Below are 23,492 nucleotides of genomic sequence, written 5' to 3'. Positions count from 1 at the left end.
TTCCTAATTTTATCACAATTCCTAACACAAAATATAGATGTTTGTAAATTCTCCATTCATTTTGTCTATTTTTATGTATGAGGCTTTTTTTTAATCTGGCAAAGCAGTAAGATAAGGCGGCTTCCCCAGAATTTTTCAATCAAGACTCAGTTACATTTTTATCCCTCAGCAAGAGGCAACAACCAATTTTCAGCAGCTACAATTGGAATTAGGGATGTCTGTTTATTGCTATTATCTTTCCTGGCTCAGATGGGCCATTATCACTGCAGAACACAATGATTAATGACAAGCTAAACGTGATGCTTCTGCAGTGACAGCGCTCTGGGGACCAGGCACTCCACAGCACCTTCTTCAGGCCCTACACCTCTGCTGTGCCACAGGCTGGGTGGGAAGGGAGAGGGTGGGTGCCCCTACCACAGTCAGACAGCCCAGAAGAGAGAGAGGGGAGAGATGCTGCTTACTAATCCTGGCTCCAGGATGCTTTTCCTCCTTACAAAAACCCCAAGACCATGCCATCTGCCATCCTGCACGACACCCCAGCCACAAAGCTGCCCCTTGTCCATTCATTTGCCCCACAGCTGCAGCACATTGCTGAAGACCAACATCCCATCCTGATATTGTGTTGGGCAAAATCCGCCACCATGGCTGCTCCTACAGCATCTGCTGAAGACACACAAGGGTTTTTTTCCTAGCTTTGGTTTCCAGGCGTGGGATCACATTACTCCATGGCTGGCTAACAGCAATGTGCTCCCCATCTAGACACTGGTATACCCCATAGAGGTCAGATCCTTTGGAAAACATGCTTCTTGAAGGAAGCAGCACCATGTAGACACAAACCTGTTTCCAGTGGTGGCACAAGGACAAGATGACCCAATACCCCCTGCAGCAAGGGTCACTAGTTCTGCTGTGTCACCCCTCCTGTCCCCCACCAGACAGACAAAACTGGCTACAGCACAGCCAGGAAACAGGTCTGTTTGGGAAACAAACGCCCAGAAGTCCACCTCCAGCTTGCAGGTGACTGGGGCATTTCTGGACATTTTAACCCCATGCCTAAAACCCCAGATGAAACAGTTGTGGAGATCATTAAAACACTCTTGCCAGAGCCAGAACACAGTCCCTGCTCAGTTGTGCAGGTGCCACATCATCATAAACACAAGCAGCATAAATGTCTCAGGCACACAAAGCACACCGAGGTGTCTCAGTCCTGGTGTGAAAGCCCCAGTTTTGACTGTAGTCGCACAACAGTGCTGCACAAAACACTGCTCAGTTTTTATGTGTAGCAACCATAAGAAACACATGGTCAGAGAAATAAATTACTAGAGCAGGATACACCATGGTCCTGGATTATTGAATCCCTTCAAGGGTTTTGAGTGTTAAAAAATTTCCTGTCCCATCCAGAAACGCACCCCTTTTTTTTTTCTTTTCCTCCTTTTATTTGTGGCATATTTCAGGTTGAAGGACACTGCTGTCAAAAGCACTGGGAAGGGCTGGGGTGGTGCGGGGAGGAGGTTGCCAGAGGCAGCCAGACAGTGCCTTAACCACTCGGGGTCTCTCAAAGTGCCCCCAAGGGTGCCCAAAAGCCGCACCAGCGTCGCCCAAAGAGCGCCGAGACCGGGCAACTCAGCGCAGGGAACGGCGGTGGGCGGGAGCCGCCGGAGGCCACGCCCCCCAAGGCGGCCCCCATTGGTCCCGCCCCGCCCCGCGCGGCCCCGCCGGCGGCCCCCATTGGCTGCAGTTCCCGCGGGTTTCCGGCGCGCGCGGCTGCGGGATGGCGGGAGAGCGGGTCATGGAGCTGGTGCGGGAGCTGCACCGCGCCACCGGCGGGCACCTCCCGCCGTTCCGGGTGAGCAGAGACGGGGCGACCGGGAACGCCGGGAGCGGGAGGGGTTCCGCTCTCGCTGACCGTGTCCCGTGTTGCAGACGGAGGGGCTGCGGCAGGCGCTGGAGGAGATGCGGGCGCTGTACGAGCGGAACCAGGCGGATGTGTGAGTGTTGGCGCGTCCCGCAGAGCCCGGGAGTTGCCCCCCCCTCTGGCCTTATCCTCCTCATCGTCCTCTTCCTCATCCTCCAGGTCCGAAGCGAAGTCGGGACGGACGGACCTAATTTTCCTCATCCGGTTCCGGCACTGCTGCCTGCTCCGGAACCAGCGCTGCCTCCTGGCCTACCTGTGAGTGCGGGGGCGGCCGTCGGTGCCGCCGGGAATCGGTTCACCCCCGCCGGCACAGGGTCCCCAGGGGCAGGGTTTTGGGACTCGGCCCGGGCAGGTGGTTCCTCCGCCAGGTGCGGGGCTGGTTCTCCTTGTGTTCATTCCCGGTACCAACAAAGAGAGGGCCCTGCTTCCCTCTGCTCTTTAAGAGTTTTCATTATGAATAGGCCGGATATCACAGGTGGAATGACCCAAGTGTTTGCTCTCTGCTCTGAGGGCAGACTGGGGCATCATTGTTGCCTGGGGATGTTGCCAGCACTCACCTCAAGGATGCTGGGTTTGCCCTGTTTCTCCCCCCAGGTACGACCGGCTGCTGCGGATCCGAGCGCTGAGGTGGGAGTATGGCAGTGTCCTGCCAAACACCATCCAGTTCCACATGTCAGCTGAGGAAGTGAGTCGGCCTTGTTTTAAACTCTTCCTCCCTTTCCACTTACTCCGCCTCTTCCCCCACTATAAACATGATGCTTAACGTGCCTTTCTGTAAATACTTATTTGTTAATTCATTGTCTATGGGTACAACCCCAGATGGACACTGAGTGCACTTTTTAATGCACTTTTAAGGATCAGGTGATCTCCATTAGATAACAGAACAATAGGTCCGTATGTGCTGCTCTCAAATGCCATCTCTAGACCAATGTACAGAGCTGCTGACATTAGTAGCATCTGTCCTACCCTGAATCCAGATTGCTTTGCCTCAAGGGTGGTTTTTCCTTTTTAGAAGAGCTTGCATTCGTTCACCTTTGGCTGTCAGGAGCGTGCTTGGGAACAGTGGTCTGACAACACAAATAAACTAGATCTCATTCATCAGGGACCTGTCTTTCAGCATTAGCTGTTTGGCTTTGACTGAGGGATCACTGTTACTGCCCACAGGTGGAGTGGTTCAATCGGTACAAAAAGTCTCTGGCTACCTACATGAGGTCAGTAGGAGGAGAGGAGGGGCTGGACCTTACACAGGACATAAAACCTCCTAAAAGCCTGTACATTGAAGTAAGTGCAAGATCTGTGGTTTCTGTCTGTGAACAAACATTTACCCGACCGTCTTTTTTAGAGAACTTCATCCCCATCCCAAGTCAGTTCATTAAGCAAAGCCTCTGAGAGCACCAAAGCTTCTACAGGCTTCTGGATTTTACTCTGCCAGCGTTTTACTCCTACTGAGGGCACAATGTATGGTCAAAGATGGTATTTCTAGTCTGTAGGGCATTTGTGATGGGGTGAGTTATCCAGTGAGAAGTTTCTGCAGCTTTTTGCAGAAACTTAACCAACTCTCAGGTCAACTAGAAACCATGTTCCCACGTTAAGGACTGTTACCTAGGGGGCTTTGTTGTTTTTTTTTAAATGGACTCTTATAGATGAGACTATAAATTGCTTTACACAATTGATAGAACAAAGCAAGAGCACGTGAGAAATCAGTCAGTAGCTGAAGTGCTCTGTTCTGATATTCTCTTCAAAAAAACATATAGTGACAATAAACCTGCTCCTTAAGCACATTCACTGTTAAAACAGATTGACATTTTCTGGTATGTTTGTGGGGAGGGGAGGGTTACCAGTCCCTATCTCTCGTGCTCCTCTTCCTCAAGTTTCTGGAGAGACTGGGCTCTTGTTCCAGGCAGAGACAGGAAGAGAATGTCAAGGTGGAGCCCACAGACCATGGGCACTGATCCATGGGATCAGTTCAGTTGTGCATTTCTAGGTCTGCTCTGTACTGAGACTCCCTCAGGCAGGGAGCAGTGTGTCCATTCTCACAGTCCTGGGGCATGTGTTGCAAGCCAGCAGTGATGTCTAGTGTTTCTATGGGAGATGGGGTGATCTGGGAGCTGTGTTTCTGCTTTGCAGGTGCGGTGTTTAAGAGACCATGGAGAATTTGAGATTGATGATGGGACTACCATCCTGTTGAAGAAGAACAGCCAGGTACCCGTGACAAGAATGTCATCCATTCTCTTCCTTCTCTTTCACTCCCATAACATCCCCCTGCTTATCCCAGCTTTGCAGCATGTCACAATTCCTACACACACAGCTCCCTGCACATGCTGCAGGCTGTCTGCACGGCCCAGACTGCAGCTCTGCCCGGTCTGGTACCAGGATGCAGTGGATATATAGCACAAAGAACAGAGCTGGCTGTGTGGAGCAACAAATCCAACAAATTCAAGGAAAGTTCTCCTGTGTTTCTGTGCAGCACTTTCTACCCCGCTGGAAATGCGAGCAGTTAATCAGACAAGGAGTCCTGGAGCACATTCTGTCCTAAGTGTGGAGGACAGGAGGGACAACTCTTGCTTGGTGGCCTGCCCACAATGGGGACTGAACTGTAGTGTGTGCAGCACTTCAGACACCTCAGCATTTCTGCAGTGGCACCCTGCCACTCCTCCCAACAGCCTCTGGTGCCTTACCTGAAGATCAGCCCTATATTATGCAAACCACATTGGCCACCCCTCTGGGAGGAAATGGTGCATACTGGTAACGTAGTGATCCTGGGAATCCAGGGGGTAGGAAGGGGGAGCAGAGCGTTATCCAAGCCCCAGAGCTACAACTGGCATTTGTAAATGCATTTTTGTTTGGACTAATTGATTGTTCATGTGGGAGTAAGACACCAACTGGCTGGGCTCTGGAAGCCAGGAAAGCTCCGTGGTTGCAAAATAAAGAACTGCTTCAGCCTTCACTGTAGTGCTTTTTAAGAGTTAATGTTGTGTTCATTAAGCACTCTGATCTGGGTCCCTAGTCAAACCTGTCCTGACCCTGCAGCATGATGGTTATTTAAGTGTCTCAGTGGAACTGTTCCTCCAAGTGTCAGAAAAGGCTGTGCAAGCTTCTTTCCAGGATTAGACAAGAAGCCTTGTCTCCCATCAGAGACCTATAAATGTTGTTTCTTGAGGTGCTGTATGAATGAGCACTTCAGTCTGGGCTTCTCCCAGCACGCCTGGGCTTCCCCAAGCACTGGTCTGGCAAGGCCTAGGGACTGTTTGGTGTAGGGGTGGGAAAGGGAGCAGAGGGTTTAAAGGATTCCAGTTAGCACAAAACCAGAACAAGGCTGAAGAGCTGCTTTCCCTGTCTGGTTTTCTTAATGGAGCTCCTCACTCTTGAGAAGTGGCTGAGAGAACACTTGCAAAAACATTAACCCTGGCTCAGACTAGAGGTTTGGTTAGCCCCCATCTCAGACTGGAGCTGAAAAAGCAAACAGCTGGGGAAGAATGCAGGAGCAGGGTAAATGCTTGGGGCACTACTGCATTGCTCTCCCAGCCAAGCAATATGCCTGAGCCCCTCTGTGGGGCTGCCCTCCCTGTAACAGCCCAGCTTCACCTTGTGGCCCTTGTACTCAGGGCTGCCGCCAAGGCAAAGAGGCGTGTCAGCTCTCAATGCATCGGGGCAAAAAAAGTACAGCTAAACCAAGGAGACCTCCTCAGTCACAGCCTCCAGTCATCTCCAAGCCTGGCCCCAGGGCCAGGGAACCTCTCTGCCCTAGCAGGCTGAGGGGCAGCCTTAAACACAGTACCTGAGTTTCAGCTCACATCAGTTTATCCTCTTTTGTTCCTGAACCAACAACACCGTGAGCTATTTTTAAGCCTTCTTCTTTGTACTGACTTTGTCCAGCCTCTGCACTGGTACCCTGAAATAGTCAGGCTTGTCTAGTCTCTCCTACAGTTTTCTCCATAGCCCCCAAAATCCTAGGAGTGCTTTCACAGGGAGTGGCAACCACAGCCCCTGTGTAAATGTCTGCTCTGGACATTGCACCGGGGCAATGATGCACCTTCCACGCAGAGGGGAACACCCCGGGGCAGAGCAATAAATTTGGTATTTGCAGATGTGAACACTTGGCCTTTCAGACAACTTACTGTGGCAGTAGTACTCACTGTCAGTGCGTAAAGGCCACCAAGGAAGGCAAGAGGACAGTTCACTTACCATGTCTCCTGGTCTCCTCTGAAGGGAGCTGAGTAGGGGGTCATCAAGCCCCAAGCCCTGGAGGCTCAAACTGAAAGAAGGCTCTACCCTCAGTCCCTCTGTCCCACTCACTGCAGAGGCAAGTCTGGTTGGTTTTGGATCCTAGGCTCAGGCTGTAGGAGGGCCAGTCTCCTAGAGCCCAAGAGGAGCTGTAGGGAATGAAAGTTCAGCAACAGCTGGGGAAGGTTACTGAAATAGAGAGCAGACTGGAGATGGCAGGAAGTGCTGTAATATTACAAACATTTTAATACCACCACACAGCTTTCCTGATCAGAGTGAGCCAGACACAGGAACCTGCAAGCCCTTCTGCCCTGGCTTTCCAGCCATAACAGTGTGGCCTCAACATCAACCCTCTACAGAGAGGGAGCATCTGCATCACCACCAAACACTGCTGGAGTTCAAGAAAATCCTGTGGGATGGCTGCCCTGAGACAGACCTGACTTATAACAGCACACTGCCACTGAGAAATGCAGCAAAGCTGGTGCTTTCAGTTGGAAAATTCAAACTTCCTAAAGGTCTGGGTTCTCCATTATCTATTTTCTATGCAGGAACATCCTGACAAGACTGGAGAGGACAAGGCTGATTTCCCAACCCAGCCATACCTCCCCTTCTGCACCCAACCAACCCCAGCCAGGAGCAGGGGCAGGACTGCCACTGAAGGTGTCCCATCACCCACTCAGACTTGCTGGTGTAATTTTTCCGATAAGCTGCTTCAGAGCTGAGGCTTTCTCCTCCAACAGCTGGTTCTTCTCCTCTGTGCTCTTCTGCTTCAGTTCAGCAGCCTGCAGGGCCACTGCAAACCCCCTGTTCTCCCCACGGAGGTCTTCAATCAGCAGTTTGTTCCTGGAGAGTTGGGCCTACAGAAGAGACAGGAGGCTTCAGGTTCAGCATGCCATGCAGGGGTACCAGACAGGGAGGAACACGCAGCACTAACCCCTCTTGCACTCACCTGGGCGTCTCTGAGCTGAGCTGCCCTCTCTGCCAGCACAGCCTCAGCACTCCTCAGGCTGTGTTCCAGCCCCTCTGCCTGCTCCACAGCAGCCTGCAGCAGGTGCTCGTGTTCTGCCTGCAGTGGGTAAGAAAGCCTGTTGCTGGGTTGTCCTAGCACTCCCCTGGCCTCTGGCAACCCTGGACTGTACATTTCCCCAGGGCCCTGGACCTTCACACTCCCTGAAGGAGAGCAGGGGAGGATTAGGTGAGGTGCAGGATGCAAAGAGCAGTAGGAAAGGTGTCTAGAGCAGTACAACCTTCTCTAGGTCTGCACCTGACGAATTTTAAGACAAGGCACAGATTTCCCAGCAGTGTTTTCTATAAAAACAAGCCAATGGCCTCCCCTCTCCCAGGCATGTCCAGAAAAGCCCAGGGAGAGACATAGTTTCCTTCGATGCAGTTTTTGTGTCTGCTCGTTATAATTCCTTACATTATAATTTGTTCTATCTTTGCCCAGTTTGTCACAAGACAAACTCACGAAAACCCAACACCTCCGTTGCCCAGTGCCCCAGAGATAAAACCACCCCACTCTCTGAACTCCACACAGAGGGCTCAAACTTTTTTTTTTCCCAGTCTGAGCCAAGAGAGTCTCTCCCTGGATAACTCCTGCTCCTCTAGGCACAAGGTAGATACCTGGTCTGGGGTATGTGGATTTGAGTGGGGAGGGCTCATGTTTGAGTGCAGGGCAGTGACTGCTTTCATGAGGAATTAAAAGTTGCAGCTGAATTTGAAAGTAAGTGCATTTTCCATGTGGGTTCTTTATATATTGCATCTTCTACTCAAACCTCTGGTGCCTTCAACCACAGCTGCCTTCCAGGCTGCCAGGACAGCAGTGTTCCCTTCACAGTACCCTTGACTGAGCTCCCATAATTACCTGCTTACCTGGATGCTGACCAGCTGCCTGCATGTTTGCTCAGCCTGCTGGTGGAGGCTTTCCTGGAGCTGCTGAGTCTTGCACTGTTCCTCTCTCAAAGTGGTTTGCAGCTGCTCAAACTGCTGCTTTGACACCATGTTGTTCATCTGGGCCTTGGCCTGCTGCAACTGCAGAGCGTGCTGGGTCTGGGCCAGGCTCAGGCTTGCTTTGGCTTCTAAAAGCTGTAACACAGACAGGTGGGTAGCTGGTTACAGCTCTGAGCCGACAATGTTACAGGCCCAGGGTGTGCTGTGGGTGAGAGGAGAGGTTAGGTAGCACCCTCAGCACCGTGCAGGACCACGGGAGTGGTGCTTACTGGGCAGCCTGCAAAGCAAGGGACTGAGAGCACCAAGAGCTGCAGGTGGATAAACGGAGACCCTTTGCTGAGCAAGGAGCAGGAGTTGCTGGAGGACTCTTCTGGGAGTAAATCCCAGCACAAAGGGCCACAATGGCAAGAGACAGAGGGGGCTGCTCACCTGGGTTCTTGGATATATCCCAGGCAAGCTGGGATGTACTACATGTCCTGTACTACATGTCCTCTGCTTCCTGCCACCAGCAAAGGGCAAACCTGGTACTGGGAAGCAGGTCTGGTCCCACTTTGCACTAGGGCTATCCAGGGGTGGCTGACATGGGTAAGCTGTACTTTGGAAAGCCAGTCCCTGAGCCTGTCCACAGGGTAGAATGCAGGAGAGGGATAGTAACACATCTGAAGGTTTCTCACACTAGCTTTCCTCTCTCTATCCTAGTGATCCTAGTTTCCCTGCCCTGATCACATTTCCCTTCCCTCAGACAAGGCCTGTCTGGCTGCTGTCATCCCTGCCCAGCCCCTACCTGATCCTGCCACTCCCCCAGCTCCTCTGCCAGCTGAGCCATGGGGAACCATAGCTCCTGGCACCCCTGTGTGAGCCACCTCCACTCAGCCTCCATCTCCTGTGCCCAGCCAGCCTGCACAGGACAAGGACAGAGAGGACATCACAGGCAGCAAGGACCTGTCCCCAGCTGCACTTGAACTGGCTTTGGACATATTTAAGCAGGAGAGAGAGTCCTCTGTCCCCCACAAAGAGGAACAGGACAAGTTTTTTCTTACTGGGGAAGGTGTCCAACACAGCCCCCAGCAGGGACTACTCAGCACCCTGCCACCAACTGAAGGACACCCACCTTCTCCTGAGAGGCCTTCAGCTGCTGTTGGAGCAGCTCCACTTCCATCCAACATGCTGCATGCTTCTGGTGGTGTTCCAGCCTTGCAGCCACCTCTGCTCCTCGTGGCCACTCGGCCTCTGCAAGCCTCTGGCTCTGCAGCTGGGCACTGTGACCAGCCTTGTGCCCAGTGAGTTCACAGCCCAGCTGATGCACCTTGACATTCGGGTGGGAGACCTCCTCTTTGCTCTTCTCGCTCTGTAAAAGGTTGGAAAAAAACCCCAAATCATGCACAGAGCCTTGGGGTGGGAACAGAGGCAACAGACACCTAATCTGTCCCACAACTGCCCCCACTGGGTTCCCACCCAGGGACACTGCTCCAGGGCCTTGTGGGCACTCAGGACAAGTGTCCTCATGTCCCAGCCTGACCAAGGCCCAGCAGCACAGCATTCCTAAATAAGGAAACCTGCACAGCTGACAGCCGTGGGAGAGGTCACTGAGGGAGAAGGGGGACACAGGACTGTATGGGTGTGTAACAGAAATATTAAAATTAGTAAGAATAGAGTATGAATAGAAATGTGTCCATGTGCACATGTGAAAGTACAGACAAAAAAACAGAGTAGGGGCTACAAGAACAGCCCACATTGACACTAAAGGGCACCATCCCCCAGGTGTTACCCCTAGGACACCTTCCCTTGCAGTAATGCTGAGCAAGGTGCAGTTTCTGACCCATGTTCTGACCAGACCACAGCAGAGATAACATCAGCAAGCCTGCATCTAACAGCAGGGTGGCAAGATCCCATTCCTCTGCTATCCTCACAGGAAAATGGGCAATTCCAAAGGAGGAAAAGCAGGCAATGGGCAGCAGGTTATTGGAAGCTGAAGCCAGCAAGGGCCAGCAAAGGCCACCCTGCTGCAGCTGATGGCCCTGAAGGGTAGAAAAGACATGCAAAAAAACAGGTTGTGGTTCCAAGTCATGAGGTATCCCAGGAACAGAGCAGAGAACTTAAAAGCCTGCCTGCCTTGTTCACATTGCATACAAAAAATCCTGGCCAGGCCTCGTGTGCATATCCAAAGGCCTTTGAGCTTGTGGGTTTGAGACTGGGAGTGAGCAAAACCTCTGGGAGAAAGACTGCAGGTAGGTAAAGTCAACCTCATTAGAGACTTTGTAGCAATACTTTCCCTTCTGTAAGACCTTCACTGGCTTTTGGCACACAGGTTTTCTCTACTTGACAAGTTATAAGATGAAGCTGGTTCTTCAAAGCAAGACTGGGTTTGAATGCTTGAAACAAACATTTTTGTTCTCCTCTATGAGCACATGCAGTTTTTGTCCTCCTAAATCCTTCAGTCAAGAGCCTGTCAGTGTTAATAGCCTCTTACCAACATTGTTAACTCTGCTATTCCAGCCAGCTCCTCCACCTTCTCTCTGCCCAACTTGTTCACGTGTTTCCTGTTGGGAAGAGGGATACAATCAGCTTCAGGCCAGAGAGCAGCACACCACAGCTCCCCAGAGGGCCCTGTTTTGGGTAGTCCTACATCTGTTTTTGGCCTGCAACAGGAAGCAAAGCCAAGCAAAAACAGATATGGTCCTGCATTGATTCAGGAGTGAGTCGGGTGTCTCTGCACCAACAGGTGACTCAGCCCAGCCCAGGGCAGAGAGCTGGGGACATCCAAAGTCCTGCAACACTGTCAGAGGCCTAAAAATCATGGGATGAAGAACAGTAGGAGAGACAGATTAACAGACTCTTGGGATCATCCACACCAGCAACCTGTCTCTCCTCAGATTTATGGCTTAGTGGGTGATCTCTACCTATCTCAAGCTTCCTAAGGCAGAAACAGGCCACTGGTCAAAACATTCGTGTAGCAAAGAAGCTACACAACCCTTCCTCCCACACATACCCACCTCCACAGCCTCCCCAAAACCTGGTTCTGGCCCTGTGCTCTGGCCAAGCCTCTCTCAGCACTGGCTGCTTTTGTGTGCAGCAAAGGGCGTGCGAGTGCCGGCTTTCTCAAAAATAAGAAAACAGAAGGCAGGTTGAGCCAGCTGAAACCTGGTAAATGCACCCGAGTGGCTGTTCCTTTTATCCACCCATTTGCCAGCCTCCTGCAGCTGCCTCTTCTCTTACTCATAGTGTTCACTGCCCTTCTTTGCTAGCCTCAGTTCCTGCTGGAGTCTTCCAAGCTGACTCTTCAACAAGCTGTTCTCCAGCAGCCAGCACAGGTCTCCCTTGCAGGGAGAGACAGCAGAGTGAAAAGACCATGCAAAAGCCCTGTTTACTCTTGGCATTCTATGCTGGCTCCCTGGTCTATTCCCATTTGGTTTCCAAGGACAATAAGAAATAAAAGAAATCTGAAAAACAACCATCCAGTAACTCAGGCAACATATGTGGGGACAACCAAGAGACAATGGTAGAGAAGGAGCAGGTCTTCAAAGGAAGGGAAATAAAGAGGAATAAGGACAAAGAGCATCAGACTGAATTTGTGCGCCTTCCAGCTGGCTAAAATTATTTTGCAGTCTTGCCAAGGAGTGGAAACAAAGCTATTTGGCTCATCAAGACACACCAAGACTTAATTACAGATCACCAGGTGGTGAGCCCAACCCCTCAGCTGCAATAAAGCCATATCTGGAGAACTCAGCTTGTTTGACACAACAGTTGTGACCCCAAATCCAAGGCTCATCATCCTTCCCCTTCTGGTACTTCCAGTCTCCCAGGAGTCTATGAATACTGGCACTTGTGGGAAGGAGGCTCAGTCCTGTTTTAAACAGACAGTCTTATCCAATAGCTACTGCTAAACACCAGTTCCATACAGGATTGCACTCCAACCTGACACTCTCTTGAGCTCTGGGTTCATTTTCCAACCAGTACATGACATCTTTGAGCTGCATCAGCCCCAGTTGCAACCTAGTCCTTTCTTTCTCCAGCTCCATTTTGACAGCCAGAATGTCATGTTTCCTCCTGTGCTGCTACACCATTCTGTCTCCCAGAGCTTTCTTCTCCTGTTCTTGCCATCCAGATCAAGTCTGTCTCATGTCTCTGTCTACTGTGTGAAAGCATACCTTTTAACTTTGCTCTCTCTGCCTTCTTCCCAAGCACATCCCCTTGTCTATCAAGATTCCATTTCTCCGTGATAAATACTTTCCACTTTGGCTCCAGCTTCTAGACTGAGCAGGCCATTTGCTGCAACAGACATCTGCACTGGTCCATCCATCACACAGTCTCTCATTTCTTCTCTGTTCCTTATGTGCAACAGAACATTTTGGTCTACCTGCTCATCTGAGTCTTGCAGACCTGCTCCTTTCCCCCCAGAGGACAAGTCTCCAGACACTCTATCCGTTCCAACACCAGAGCCCTCAGCTCCATGGATTCTGCATTACTCCCATTTCATCCTGGTGCCTTTTCTAATATTTTTCTGCTTAAGCATCTCACACATTTTGGCCTGTTCCTCATTAACCTCCTCTTACAACTTTAGCTGACTCTGCTTCCACAGAGACTGTCTTTTTCCTTACACTTCCACTGCTGCCTCTCCTGGGCACGCTGCTATTGAAGGCCTCACCTTGGAGCCTTTATTGTTGGGAAATCACCTCCTCTCACACTAGTGTTGCTGCAATAAAGCCTTACAGCTGTCCTCATGCTGGCATTCACTCCATGACAGCTCTTGGTTATGCTCAACCTCTGCATCTTTCCTAAAGATAAAAAAGACTTTGCTGGCTTGGATTTGATAACACAGCTTGGAAACCTCAGCCAGCCCCAGAATGTACGTTTGCTGGAGATGCAATACAAAGTTTTCTTTTTGTTGCAAAGTCAAGGCAATTAGTTAAACCTTACAGAAAGTTCCCAAACTATTTTGCACCTCTCAGACTCACACCCATCACATCTTTTCCAACAACTCTGAAAGCTCCCCACTGTAGTCAGTCCATCTACCATTCACCAGAGATGGTGGTAACACAGTTTAAATTACTTGTATTCCTGTTATTTGGCTTTGTTTCCCTGGTCTACCACAGACTTCAGCCATCACCACCTTTCTCATCTACCCCATATCTCAGCCCTAAAAGAGGAATAATGACCCTAGCAAAATCCTCTGTTTCCGTATTGCCCAGGGGAACTCTGCTCCCGAAGGGAGACACAGCAGGGAAGAGGCAGAAGGAGAGCCTGGGGACACTGGTGGGGTGTGCTGGAAAGCAGGAAGGAGCAGGCATGGACAGGCAGTTTCCTGCCAATTCCTCTCCAGTCTCCTCTGCAAGGCCACTCTGGCCCCTGGGGGATGTTGCAGAACTGGCACCACAAGCACAGGAAGGGAAGATAAACAGTCATTTAGTGACAGCCTCACTCTTTCACCAGCCAGTCTGTTTTAACTACATAGAGAAATTTAAGACATTTTTTGCTGCTTTTAAGATAACGAGTTGTGATGATCTAGCAATCAGAGGCAGGTTTGTTGAAGGACCAAGAAAGAGAGAGATAATAAGAAAACACTAATGAAAGCTCTCTTGTATCTCTCAGTATTTTGAGATACAGTGTTTGCTTGGGCACTGCCTCTGACACAAGCTTGTAGAACATGCAGGGAAACTTAAAAGTCTTGAAATAAAAGCACTCATGTAAGGGGAATTCAGATGTCTTGCTTCGAACAGCTGCAGCCCTGCAATACCACCCAGATTTTCTTCCAAATTAAAGCAGCTTTCCAGCCTCATGAGGAACCAGCCCAACCTACTCTGGTACGAGCAGGGGATGCACCCCTGACCTCCTGCTTAGCCCCAGAAAAAGCACAGTGCCAGACCTCAGGCTCAATCTGTCCTGGTGCTGCTGTGTCCTCAGTTCTTCTCCCTCCTGGTCCAGCTGCTGCCCTGGATGGCAAATGTCTTCAGTGTGGTGCTGTCCCACCCTGGCCTGCTCCACCTCAAACCTCTCCTCCAGCTCCAGACTCCACATAGGTTTTTGCTCTTTCAGGCTACTCATTACAGCCCAGTACTTTGCAACTGTTTCTTCCAGGTCTCTCTTCTGGTCTTCCATCTTGTGCATCTCAGCCTTGAAGCTTTCCTCACTGTCCTTCCTCTCTCTCTCAAAGTTTTTCTGCATTAACTCTAGTTTTTCCTTGTAATAGTTTATCTGTTGGAAGGAGATAGGATTTGGATATTAGCACCATGCTCCTGAGAGCTCCCTCTGCTCCATTAGCTCTAATTCAAGTTGATCTATCGGTCCCTCTCAAGAGGGGACACTCTTCAGGCAGTTCTGGTCCCTGCTGAACTTGGGGCAACAATCACTCTCACACAGCAGCCTCTAACAGGCAGGTACCAGTGAGTCCCATTTCCTTCCAGCAAACACCACAGTTCTCCCCTTTCTCCTTGTTTACAAGGAACCTCAGAGAGAAGGGAGAGGCCAGGGCATCATCTGCCACCGCTTCTCACATCCTTCCTCCACTGCAGAGTGGTCCCTTGCCAAGATGTGGTGGTGGGTAGCTGCTGCTCCCCACAGCTGCCCTGTAAACACTAGAAACTCCAGGATTTGATGAGCACAAAGGCAGGACTGTGAAGCAGGCGGAGCATCTGTAAGCAGTTTTGTGCTCCTTGAACTGTTCTGTCACCTGTGTGGCAGTTTAGAATTTACTCTTGCAGTGCTGCAACAGAAATCCAGCAAGCACCACTGACCTCTCAGTTCAGCAGCAAAAAGAGGAGTAAATGGGGAAACTGAGGCCCCTTACAAGAGCACTCTAAAGCTGTCTAAAGAGGGCTGGGCTCACACTGTCACCTTAGGGCAAGTGGGTTAATGTGTGCTGCAAGCCCAGGGCAACAGGGCTCTGATACACCCCACGCCCTCAGGAGACACCTGGCTGCTTCTCCTCTTGGTCCTGTTGCTGGTTTTACTGTGATAGCAACACCGGGTAATCTCTGGTTCCCCACAAGACGCACACAAACATTTTGCAAGGTGACAGTGATTTCCACAAAGCCTTTGCCAGCCAGCGAGGGCTCCAGACGCTCCTACCAGCTAAGACAGGCTGGAATAATCCCAGCCAAGTGTTGAGGTACCACACTGCTTCCCAGCCTGAACTCTCTCTCCAGCAACCCTCCTGGAGCAGATGCCTCATCAGTCATGCTGTAGCAGTTGTGCTTACCAAGAAGTCAGGACATTTCCCTCCACCCCGCTCACCTTGGCTTCCAGCTGCACCTTCAGCTCTTGCAGCTGCTCTTGGAGCTGCTCCACTGGGAGTGACATCTCTGTATATGTAGAAGTAGGAACAAGAGGGCTTGGAGAGGGGCGTTCTGGCAGAGAGGAGCCCTGTAAGGACAGGCCTACAAGACAGGACTGATAAGAATGGCTGCAGCTTCATCCAGTCAAGTCCATACAACTCCAAAAGATGGAGATTCCCTATCTATCTCATGGGTCCCAGGGCTACATCACTCCTCTCAGCCAGAAGCTTTTATCTAATGCCCAACTTGAATCTCCCAAGCCACAGTTTGGTTGGCTACATCCTCTTTATTATATTGTGTTTCCCTAACATCCTCAACAGTGAAAATTTGCCTGTTCACTCCTAGCTGCCTAGTCCACAGGTTACCATCACCAGCTCTCGAGTTGGGAATGCCTCTTTCCCTCCTCCCCACCACCCAATTTCCCCTTCTTCCCTCCCACGGCTGCCCAGTACCAGAACCTGCAGTGGTAGCTCAGGCACAAGCCACCCCACACTCCCATGTAAAAGTCAATCCGGAGGGAACTCTGTTCCTGCTGAGAAGATGGAGAGGCATTGAACCCTGGAGCACATTACCTCTTGCTGGCAGCCCTGTCTCAGCCCTGCTCTCCTGGAGCTGGAGACGCAGCCTTTGCAGCTCCCTCCGCAGCGCCCTGTTCTGGTCATACAGCACCTGAAAAGACCAAAGACTGGTCATGATGTGGCTACAAAGCCCCCCCAGGGTGTGGGAGCTGCCATGTGTACTCAGAGCCTCCTGCTCTCAGGCCCAGCACAAAGAACAGAGGCCTCCCCCAGCCCCAGCACAGGGGAATTTTTCTTCCTTCCCAAGCAAATGCAGACATGAGAGAATTTGAAAGCACCACAGAAGAAATGCAAGCCCAGATTACCATGACCATCACCAGTAGACACTGTAAAGCACAAAGCAACTGGTCCTGCATGCAAAAGCCACGATACCAGGGTTTTTTGCAGACACCTCAAAGGGCTGGGCCTCCTGAGACCCTCCTGACCTAAACCACCATTGCTAGCATCCAACACATAAGAAACACCATGATCTCAGTACGGGCCCAGAGGTTTGCATTTACATCCTCAAGATACCTCTGTGGGGCATCCAGGCTAGCCAAGAAGCACTCCTGTATGCACACAAAGCAACAGGGAAGCAAGTCCCACAGGGCTCTGGGAGGGAACATTTCCAGGCTGCAGAAGGAATAAAGTGGAGCGAGAAGGTGCTGATCCCATGGGAAGCACAGCACAAGGCAGGTCCTGCTGGTCTCCTGGTGCCAGAGACACCTTGAGGCCAGAACAGGAGTTTATCCCACCTCAGTGCCAACATCGGCCTGCAGCAAGGAGTCAACTCCACAGCTGAACACTGAGTTATGAGCCGCCACACCAGTGCAACGAGCCACTTCCATGTGGGTGCCTGGAGCTGGAAAACTGCTTGCTTCACTTCACACCCTCCATCCCGTACTGGAAGCAACACCACACAAGGCATCCTGCCTTCTTCTGGACTGGGGGTCAGACCACTTTGAGCAGACATCAAATTACCTCCCACGTGCTGCCACTCAGGAAACTGATGTGTTGCAAGGGACTGTGAATTAGGACACTTCCGATTAATAAATATTACTGAGACAATGTAGACAAATGCAAACCCAGTTTGTTTCATCTCCATTCTAAACAGGAAGGGCAGGGGGCTGACAGCACTCAGCAAGAGTAAAGGATAAACCCGAGTGGGTGCCTTCACAGGGGCAGATGAAGCCTGAAGGTTGAACCTTTCCATCCATCAGCATTCTTATGGACAACGCCGGGGCTGTTCAACAGGAAGAAAAACTGTAGCACCAAGCATATTCAACCCTCTGGTGCCACCTGGAGCAATGCTGCACTGGATTGTGCTCCAGTGTGTTTGCCTTTAATTACAGACTCAAGAGGGGCTGTCTGATGTGTCCATGGAACGACTTTGCTGAAAGTGCACATTTCAGCCCTTGCTGGAGGGATGTCATAAGTCACTGTCCCTACTCAGTGGTGTTCCCCAGCCACACACAGCACTTGGGAACAAACGGGCAATGTAACAAACACAGGATTTGGGAGCCAAGGCACAGAGCACTCAGCAACTCACAACATGCAAGATACACAAGTCACTTAAAAATGAGAGAAGGGAAACAGAGGTTGTGCTCATCCCAGACAGTCGAAAGCTCTGGAAGGAGCACATTACCCTGCAGGAAGTACAACATACAGAGCACCAACTCCTGGACCATACTCACACACCAGATACCTGGACTGGCTCACCTTGACTCTCTAGCAGAGTCCAGCAGCAAGTTTTGTAGGGGTTTGTCAAGGGGGGGCAAGGAGAAGGAAGGGAAAAACAAAAGGATAGAAGAATTTCACTGTTAACATGCTTTCCAAATAAGGAGAACAGTTTTCTACTTCTGCTCAAGAAGAAATGCAACAGAGCCCAGGGTGGAGGTACACGGTTCCCAAACAAAATAGCCCATGGCTACAGAGTGGCAAGCAGGGAGGAATTTACCATCCACCCCTACTCTCCTCTGCCAAAATCCCCGCAAGGGAAACAACCCATGGAGGGCTGCAGGAGAGAGGAGACAGGCTGCTTTACTGAGGGTACAGCTGTCTCCAGCCTCCTCTGAGCAAGGCAAGAGGGATTCTCCTCTGCACCATGGTCAGGGCTGCCTCCTTCCACTCCCCCAGGCCAAAGTGCCCAACAGATGTGCTGAGGAGAGCAGGACTTTCACAACACCCACGCGTACCTGGCACTGCCGCTCGTACTCCAGGACAATCTCGGCAAAGCGCTCGCTCTGGCTCAGGAACTCCGGGCTGTGGGGCTCCCCCTGGCCCAGCTGCACAAGCACAGGGAAACATCTCTCATCAAGAAAGTTATCACCTCTCCAAACAGAGAGCCAAAAGCTCTACTAAATCACTGAAGTCATGGTGCTACACCCATAGATTCAACAGAAGGGTTTGTATTGTCACCTGTGGGACGAGTCAGATGCAGAAAGAGGAGGAAAAACATTTTTCTCCACATGTGAGAGACAACAACTACAGGCAGGCAAGCTTTCCTGGCTAACAAGATCACAGACTCATTTCTTTCCCCAGTTTCATTTTACCAGGTGAGTTGTAGGAGTGGAAGATACCAAAACTAACCCTTTACTTCAACAGTTGTGAAAAATAAAGCTTTTCTTTTTTCTGGAAACCAAACTTCAAAGTTTTCACTTGAACACTGCAAATTTGTAAAATTTTCTAAAACTGCAAACTTTCTTCACTTTTTTTTCCACAAGCTTCAAAAGGCCTAACTTAAAAGCCAACATTTTTTTTCTTTCCAGGTTGTCATCAACGTGCAGGAGAGTTCACAGAGGGGGAGACCATAACAACTGAGCCAAAATATGCAAGATCAATTTTTTGATGAGTTCCTGAAAAGTTTCTATTTAACTACAACAGAGAAAGATTACCTTTTCCTTCACAATGTGGTTGAGTTCTTTCTGCAGCTCCAACACCAGTTCCTCAGAGGCTGACAGTTTCTCAGTCATCTCTGTGACCTTGTTTTGCAGCTCTGTGTTCTGCTGACAAAACAGAGATCTCCTTGATGCAGTGGGTCCTGACATGGCAGGACGGGTTCATCAGACACAGGCCTTCAGCAGGAAGCTGTGAAACAACTGGCAGTGTGGCAAACACAGCACAGCTCCCAGAAGACCCTGAATTGGACAGCTCCTGGTTCCAGACAGGACAGGAGTCATTTTTTGCAGTAGCCAGAAGGGTGCCCAGATGTTATTTCTACACCACCTCATGCCATTGCCACGGGCAGCGGGAAGGGACTCTGTTTCATGGAGAAAGGCTTTCTTCCAGTGAGAAAATGAGAAAAGGAAAAGTGGCTGCAGGTTGGGCTGGGCTCTTCGGTGAGCATTTTGCACGTAAATCACTCTCTCTTTCGTACATTTTTGTTATTAGTATTGTTGCTGTTGCTGTTTGTTTTCTTATCTCATAGCTGTTTCCTGTAAATTGTTCTTATCTCGACCCACGATCTCTGCCTTTTGTGCCTCCAATTCTCCTCTAAAGCCACCCAAGGGACAGAAGATGGAGGAGAGGCAGTGAGCAGCACACTGTTGATACCTCATGGGCTGGGGTTAGGCTCATCTCTCCAAAGGACAGGCACAGGAGTGGGTTTTGCAGAATAAGAGCTAGATAGCCCCACAGGCTCATATCTACCCCTGCTTCACAAAACTATGGTTTCCGTCACAGACAACAAAGGCAGCAAGTCCTGTGCTATCTCCAGCTGTACTTCCACAGTGAACAGAACTGGGATGATCCCAGGCACGCAGACACCATCATCTCTGCTTTTGGCATGATCCCTGGCACAATTATAGCCTTAGCTACTGAGTATCCAGGTGTTATCAAGGGCCAAACCAGTCCCAACAAACAACATGGGGGTTTAATAATGCCACGGCAAGGGAACAAGCTCTGTATTTAATACAATAGTATGGATGTGGCTGATGATTCTTCTGCATAAAATTCCTGTCCTTCCCAGCAAAAGCAACACAAACCATCCATATTTGTCACCATCTCTGCTTTGCCTCATCTGAATAAATGAAGATGTTTCACCCAGGGCAGTTTTACTTACCTTCATCACGTGGTTCAGTCTCCCTTGCAGGCTGGCCTCTTTGCCCTGGAGGAACTGTGTATCAGCCTCCAGCTTTGCCTGGTGACTGACTGCTTGCTGCAAAAGCAGCTCTTTTGCTTCTATTTCTGCCTGCAAATCCCTGGGGGAAAAAAGCAACGTGGCTGGGGCACCTGGAGCATGTTCTCAGATGGTCACAAGGTACAGACACCCTCCCTCACCACGCACAAAGCAGGAGATGAGAACTTGGTTGGAAGGATGCTGAAACCATAGTGGGGGAAGGTCTTCAGGGATTTTTCTGCCACTAGCACGTTGACAAAACAAGTGGGAGATTTAACAGGGAGACTGGGATGGGAGGGAGAGGCTGTAGGCACATCTTCCCAGCCCCACCAAAAAGACCCTTCCTACTTGAGCTTGCTCTGGGTGTGCTTGAGAGCGACGTACTGCTCGTCCAGCTCCCTGCCAAGATGCAGGCAGTGTCTCTCTGCCTTCTCCAAGTCCAGCTTCGCCTTGTCCCTCTCCCTGGCGATCTTCCTCACCTGGATCCTGCAGACATGGAGAGCAGAGCATTAAGAGACACCTCACACATCCCAGAGAAGAGCCCTCCTCGCGGGGAGCAGCACCCTCACCAGAGGCACTGCAGTTTGTATCCATAGGAGGTGACAGCTGCATGCTGAAGCCCACTCCTGGGGACCATGAGTGTGCTGTCCAAGGCTGCAGGCAGCTCTGCCAGTCTCACCTGCTCCTCCATGCTGCTACTCCACCTCTGCAAGCACAGCATAGATTGTAATCACTTCCTCCCTCTTCTAGGAGTTCCAACAGGACTTCTGTTGTCACACCATCCAGTCATTCAGAGATGCCCTCCCATCTCACAGACAAGCCTAGATCATATCCACCCCAGATTTTCCTCAGCCCTTCCCCAAACCCTGCCACCCCATCATGAACCTTGGCTGCAAGCACTTCTTCCACCCCAGACGGCTGCTTGCTGAAAGGCCCTGCTGCTCACTTCACCCACCACCACCGATCAAGGCAGCACCAGAGACCTTGAGGATCTCCCCTTAGTTCTTCCAGGGCTCAGGCAGCAGTGACAAGCTGAGGATTGGCAAACCTGGTGCCTTTGCTGATGATGGAGGAGTGATGTGGGCCCACGCAGCTTGGCCAGAAGGACACACCGATTCCCTGCACGTTACCCTCTGACACTGAGGGAAAAACAGCAGAGACAAGTCAGTGGGGAAAAACTGGCAGAGAAAAACTGAAGCTTTCCATACCAAAAGGAAACTTCAGAGATCAAATCAATATTGAAGAACATTTTAGAAGCAAGCCCAAGCTGCCAGGAGGGAGATGTTCTGAGCTGCCTTTAAGGCAACTACAGTGAGAAGGTTTTGGTGAACACTAAGAAGCCACAGAAAAACCAACACTGAAAGCTACAGAGTTTACAGTGACAAATGCCAGATGGGGACTTCCAGCCAACATTTTGTTTGACCTAGAGGCTAAAATTGCCTTGAGGTCAGCTTCAAAGGTAAATGAGATTCAGCCAAGCTGACCCAAGAAGCATAAAGCTGATACAGAACCGATAACTCCAAAAGCACCAATTTTGTACCAGGTTTGAAAGAAGCCTTAAGTCAAAGTCTTAAGTCAAAAGAACCTGAAACACCTCTTCTTTCTTTTTTGGAGCTGTTTTGCTCAAGATCCTGGATGGAGCTGTCCTGGCGGTCAGGGTAATCAGAGATTCACTTCCACCAGAGGTACTTCAAAAGCATTGGCAAATGCCTTGCCAGTCCTTGGAAGTGAAAGCACTAAGGAGAAAGAAATATTTTACACCAAACAAAGAAAATGTGAATGAAGCTTGATCCATGCACTAAAAAGAGGACAATCTCTGTCACATGTGATGTCTGGACTTGTGTCTGGATTCCCCGCAGGACACTGCAAAACATCAAACACAAATTAACTGTCCTGTGTAGGGATGAGGCAATGATTTATTGTTCCTTATCCAAAGTCAATGGAAATCACCTCATGGAGCTGCTGATCAAGGCCATCAACCAGGATCCTTTTTACAAACTCACCCCGTGGAGTGCTAAGTCTTGGCTACTTAAGAGACATTGACTTGCCATGAAAAATGTAGTTGTATGGCTGAACAAGCCAAACTGCAACTCCTCAAAGCTCTTCCATCTCCATGCTTTTCCAGTTTAGTCAATATATCTGTGCGTTCCCAAGAAACGAGACCAAGAGAAATTCAACAGCTGCAGGAATTTGAAGCACCCAAACTGTTTCTTAAATCCCATCTCTTCTACAGTGCAAATGGAACACAATTTAAAAATGCTCTTTGAGAAGGACAGGGGGGTGCAGTACACCCACATCCAAACTCTCTGCCCCTCAAAAGAACCCAGGGATCAGCTCTGTGGAAACTGGATCCCAGCTGCTTGAACAACATGGACAGAGCAGTGGAGAAGGCATCAGCTGAGGAAAGGCAGTCAGAAGTTTGGATCCTTCTCTGGTCTCTGTTGAGAACCCTACATCTCATTCCATTGCCTTGTCCCACCTCAGGTTGGCAAATCAACCCTCTCCTGACACCCCTGGGCTGGCAGAGGAGGTGACATGAGGCTGCCAGCCAGCACATTTCTCCTCCCCTGCCCTGTGCAAACTGCCTGGGGTGTTCCTGGGGCTGGACGCTTGGCTTCCACACGGGCACGGCGTGCTGGATATCCCAGGTACGGAGTTCCAGGGGAAACACACACCACACGGGGAAACTAAATGGGAGTGGCAACCCACGTGTCGCCTCCATCCTGCATTCCAAGGTGTTCTGAAGAACACAAACAGCCTGCGCCCACCTTCCCGTCCAGCCCCCTGGATGCTTTTCCTGGGACACATTGGGAAGAGAGCAGCCAGCAGGTCGAGGGAGGTGATCCTGCCCCTCTACTCAGCCCTGGTGAGGATCACCTGGAGAGCCGTGTCCAGTTCTGGGCTCCTCAGGACAAGAGACACAGAGCTCCTGGAGCAGGTCTAGCAGAGGGCAACCAAGAGGATTAGGGGAATGGAGCACCTCAATTCTGGGGAAAGGCTGAGGGAGCTGGGGCTGTTTAGTCCAGAGAAGACTGAGAGGGGACCTCATCAATGCATGTAAATAACTCGAAGGCGGGTGTCAAGAGGATGGTACCAGAGTCCTTTCAGCGGTGCCTAGCAACGGGACAAGGAGCGATGGCCATAAACTAAAACACAAGAAGTCCCACCTGAACCTGAGAAACAATTTCTTTACACTGATGGTGGCAGAGCCCAGAACAGGCCGTCCAGGGAGGCCGTGGAGTTTCCCCTCTCTGGAGACATTCCAAACCCACCTGGAGGCGTTCCTGTGTCACCCGCTCGAGGTGAGGTGGGGCTGGACGATCCCCAGAGGTCCCTTCCTTCCAGCCCTCCCGATCCCGTCACTCCCTGAGGACACCCCGTGCCCTCCCGCCCCGCGCACGCGCACAACGCGTTCCCTCCCCTTCCCCGCCCCCGCGCAGGCGCAGAGAGGGCGCGGGTCG

General features: G+C 50.8%; 2 protein-coding genes across 6 annotated transcripts; one reads left to right on the top strand and one right to left on the bottom strand.

Moving 5' to 3' along the window:
• Positions 1 to 1,732: 1,732 nt before the first annotated feature.
• On the top strand, positions 1,733 to 4,859 carry GINS1 (GINS complex subunit 1). Its single transcript, XM_051792644.1, has 7 exons — positions 1,733 to 1,843; positions 1,921 to 1,985; positions 2,072 to 2,167; positions 2,507 to 2,597; positions 3,077 to 3,193; positions 4,040 to 4,114; positions 4,380 to 4,859. The coding sequence occupies exons 1-7, from the start codon at positions 1,769 to 1,771 to the stop codon at positions 4,446 to 4,448; spliced, it is 588 nt and encodes a 195-aa protein (XP_051648604.1). The 5' UTR covers positions 1,733 to 1,768; the 3' UTR covers positions 4,449 to 4,859.
• A 1,114-nt stretch (positions 4,860 to 5,973) lies between these two features.
• Positions 5,974 to 23,425, bottom strand: LOC127473422 (ninein-like protein). 5 transcript variants are annotated; one of them, XM_051793009.1, is made up of 16 exons: positions 23,126 to 23,425; positions 21,617 to 21,767; positions 21,080 to 21,170; positions 20,601 to 20,737; positions 20,380 to 20,517; positions 19,975 to 20,113; positions 18,809 to 18,919; positions 18,110 to 18,199; positions 15,930 to 16,026; positions 15,317 to 15,459; positions 13,950 to 14,278; positions 10,557 to 10,626; positions 9,198 to 9,434; positions 8,009 to 8,221; positions 7,086 to 7,202; positions 5,974 to 6,993 (listed from the first exon to the last, which is right to left on the bottom strand). In XM_051793009.1, exons 4-16 carry the CDS (start codon positions 20,720 to 20,722, stop codon positions 6,805 to 6,807), a joined length of 1,995 nt encoding a protein of 664 aa, XP_051648969.1. In that variant the 5' UTR covers positions 20,723 to 20,737; positions 21,080 to 21,170; positions 21,617 to 21,767; positions 23,126 to 23,425; the 3' UTR covers positions 5,974 to 6,804. The 5 variants fall into 5 exon arrangements, with proteins under 5 accessions (XP_051648969.1, XP_051648968.1, XP_051648966.1 ...); XM_051793008.1 differs by lacking the exon at positions 21,617 to 21,767 and having other exon boundaries at positions 23,304 to 23,425; XM_051793006.1 differs by lacking the exons at positions 21,080 to 21,170; positions 21,617 to 21,767; positions 23,126 to 23,425 and having other exon boundaries at positions 20,601 to 20,969.
• Positions 23,426 to 23,492: the final 67 nt, after the last annotated feature.

This window comes from Manacus candei, unplaced genomic scaffold, assembly GCF_025592945.1.
Source record: "Manacus candei isolate 608988 ecotype Guabito, Panama unplaced genomic scaffold, ASM2559294v1 h1tg000035l, whole genome shotgun sequence".
Lineage (NCBI taxonomy): Eukaryota > Metazoa > Chordata > Aves > Passeriformes > Pipridae > Manacus > Manacus candei.
This window is presented reverse-complemented; position numbering and strand designations above follow the sequence as displayed.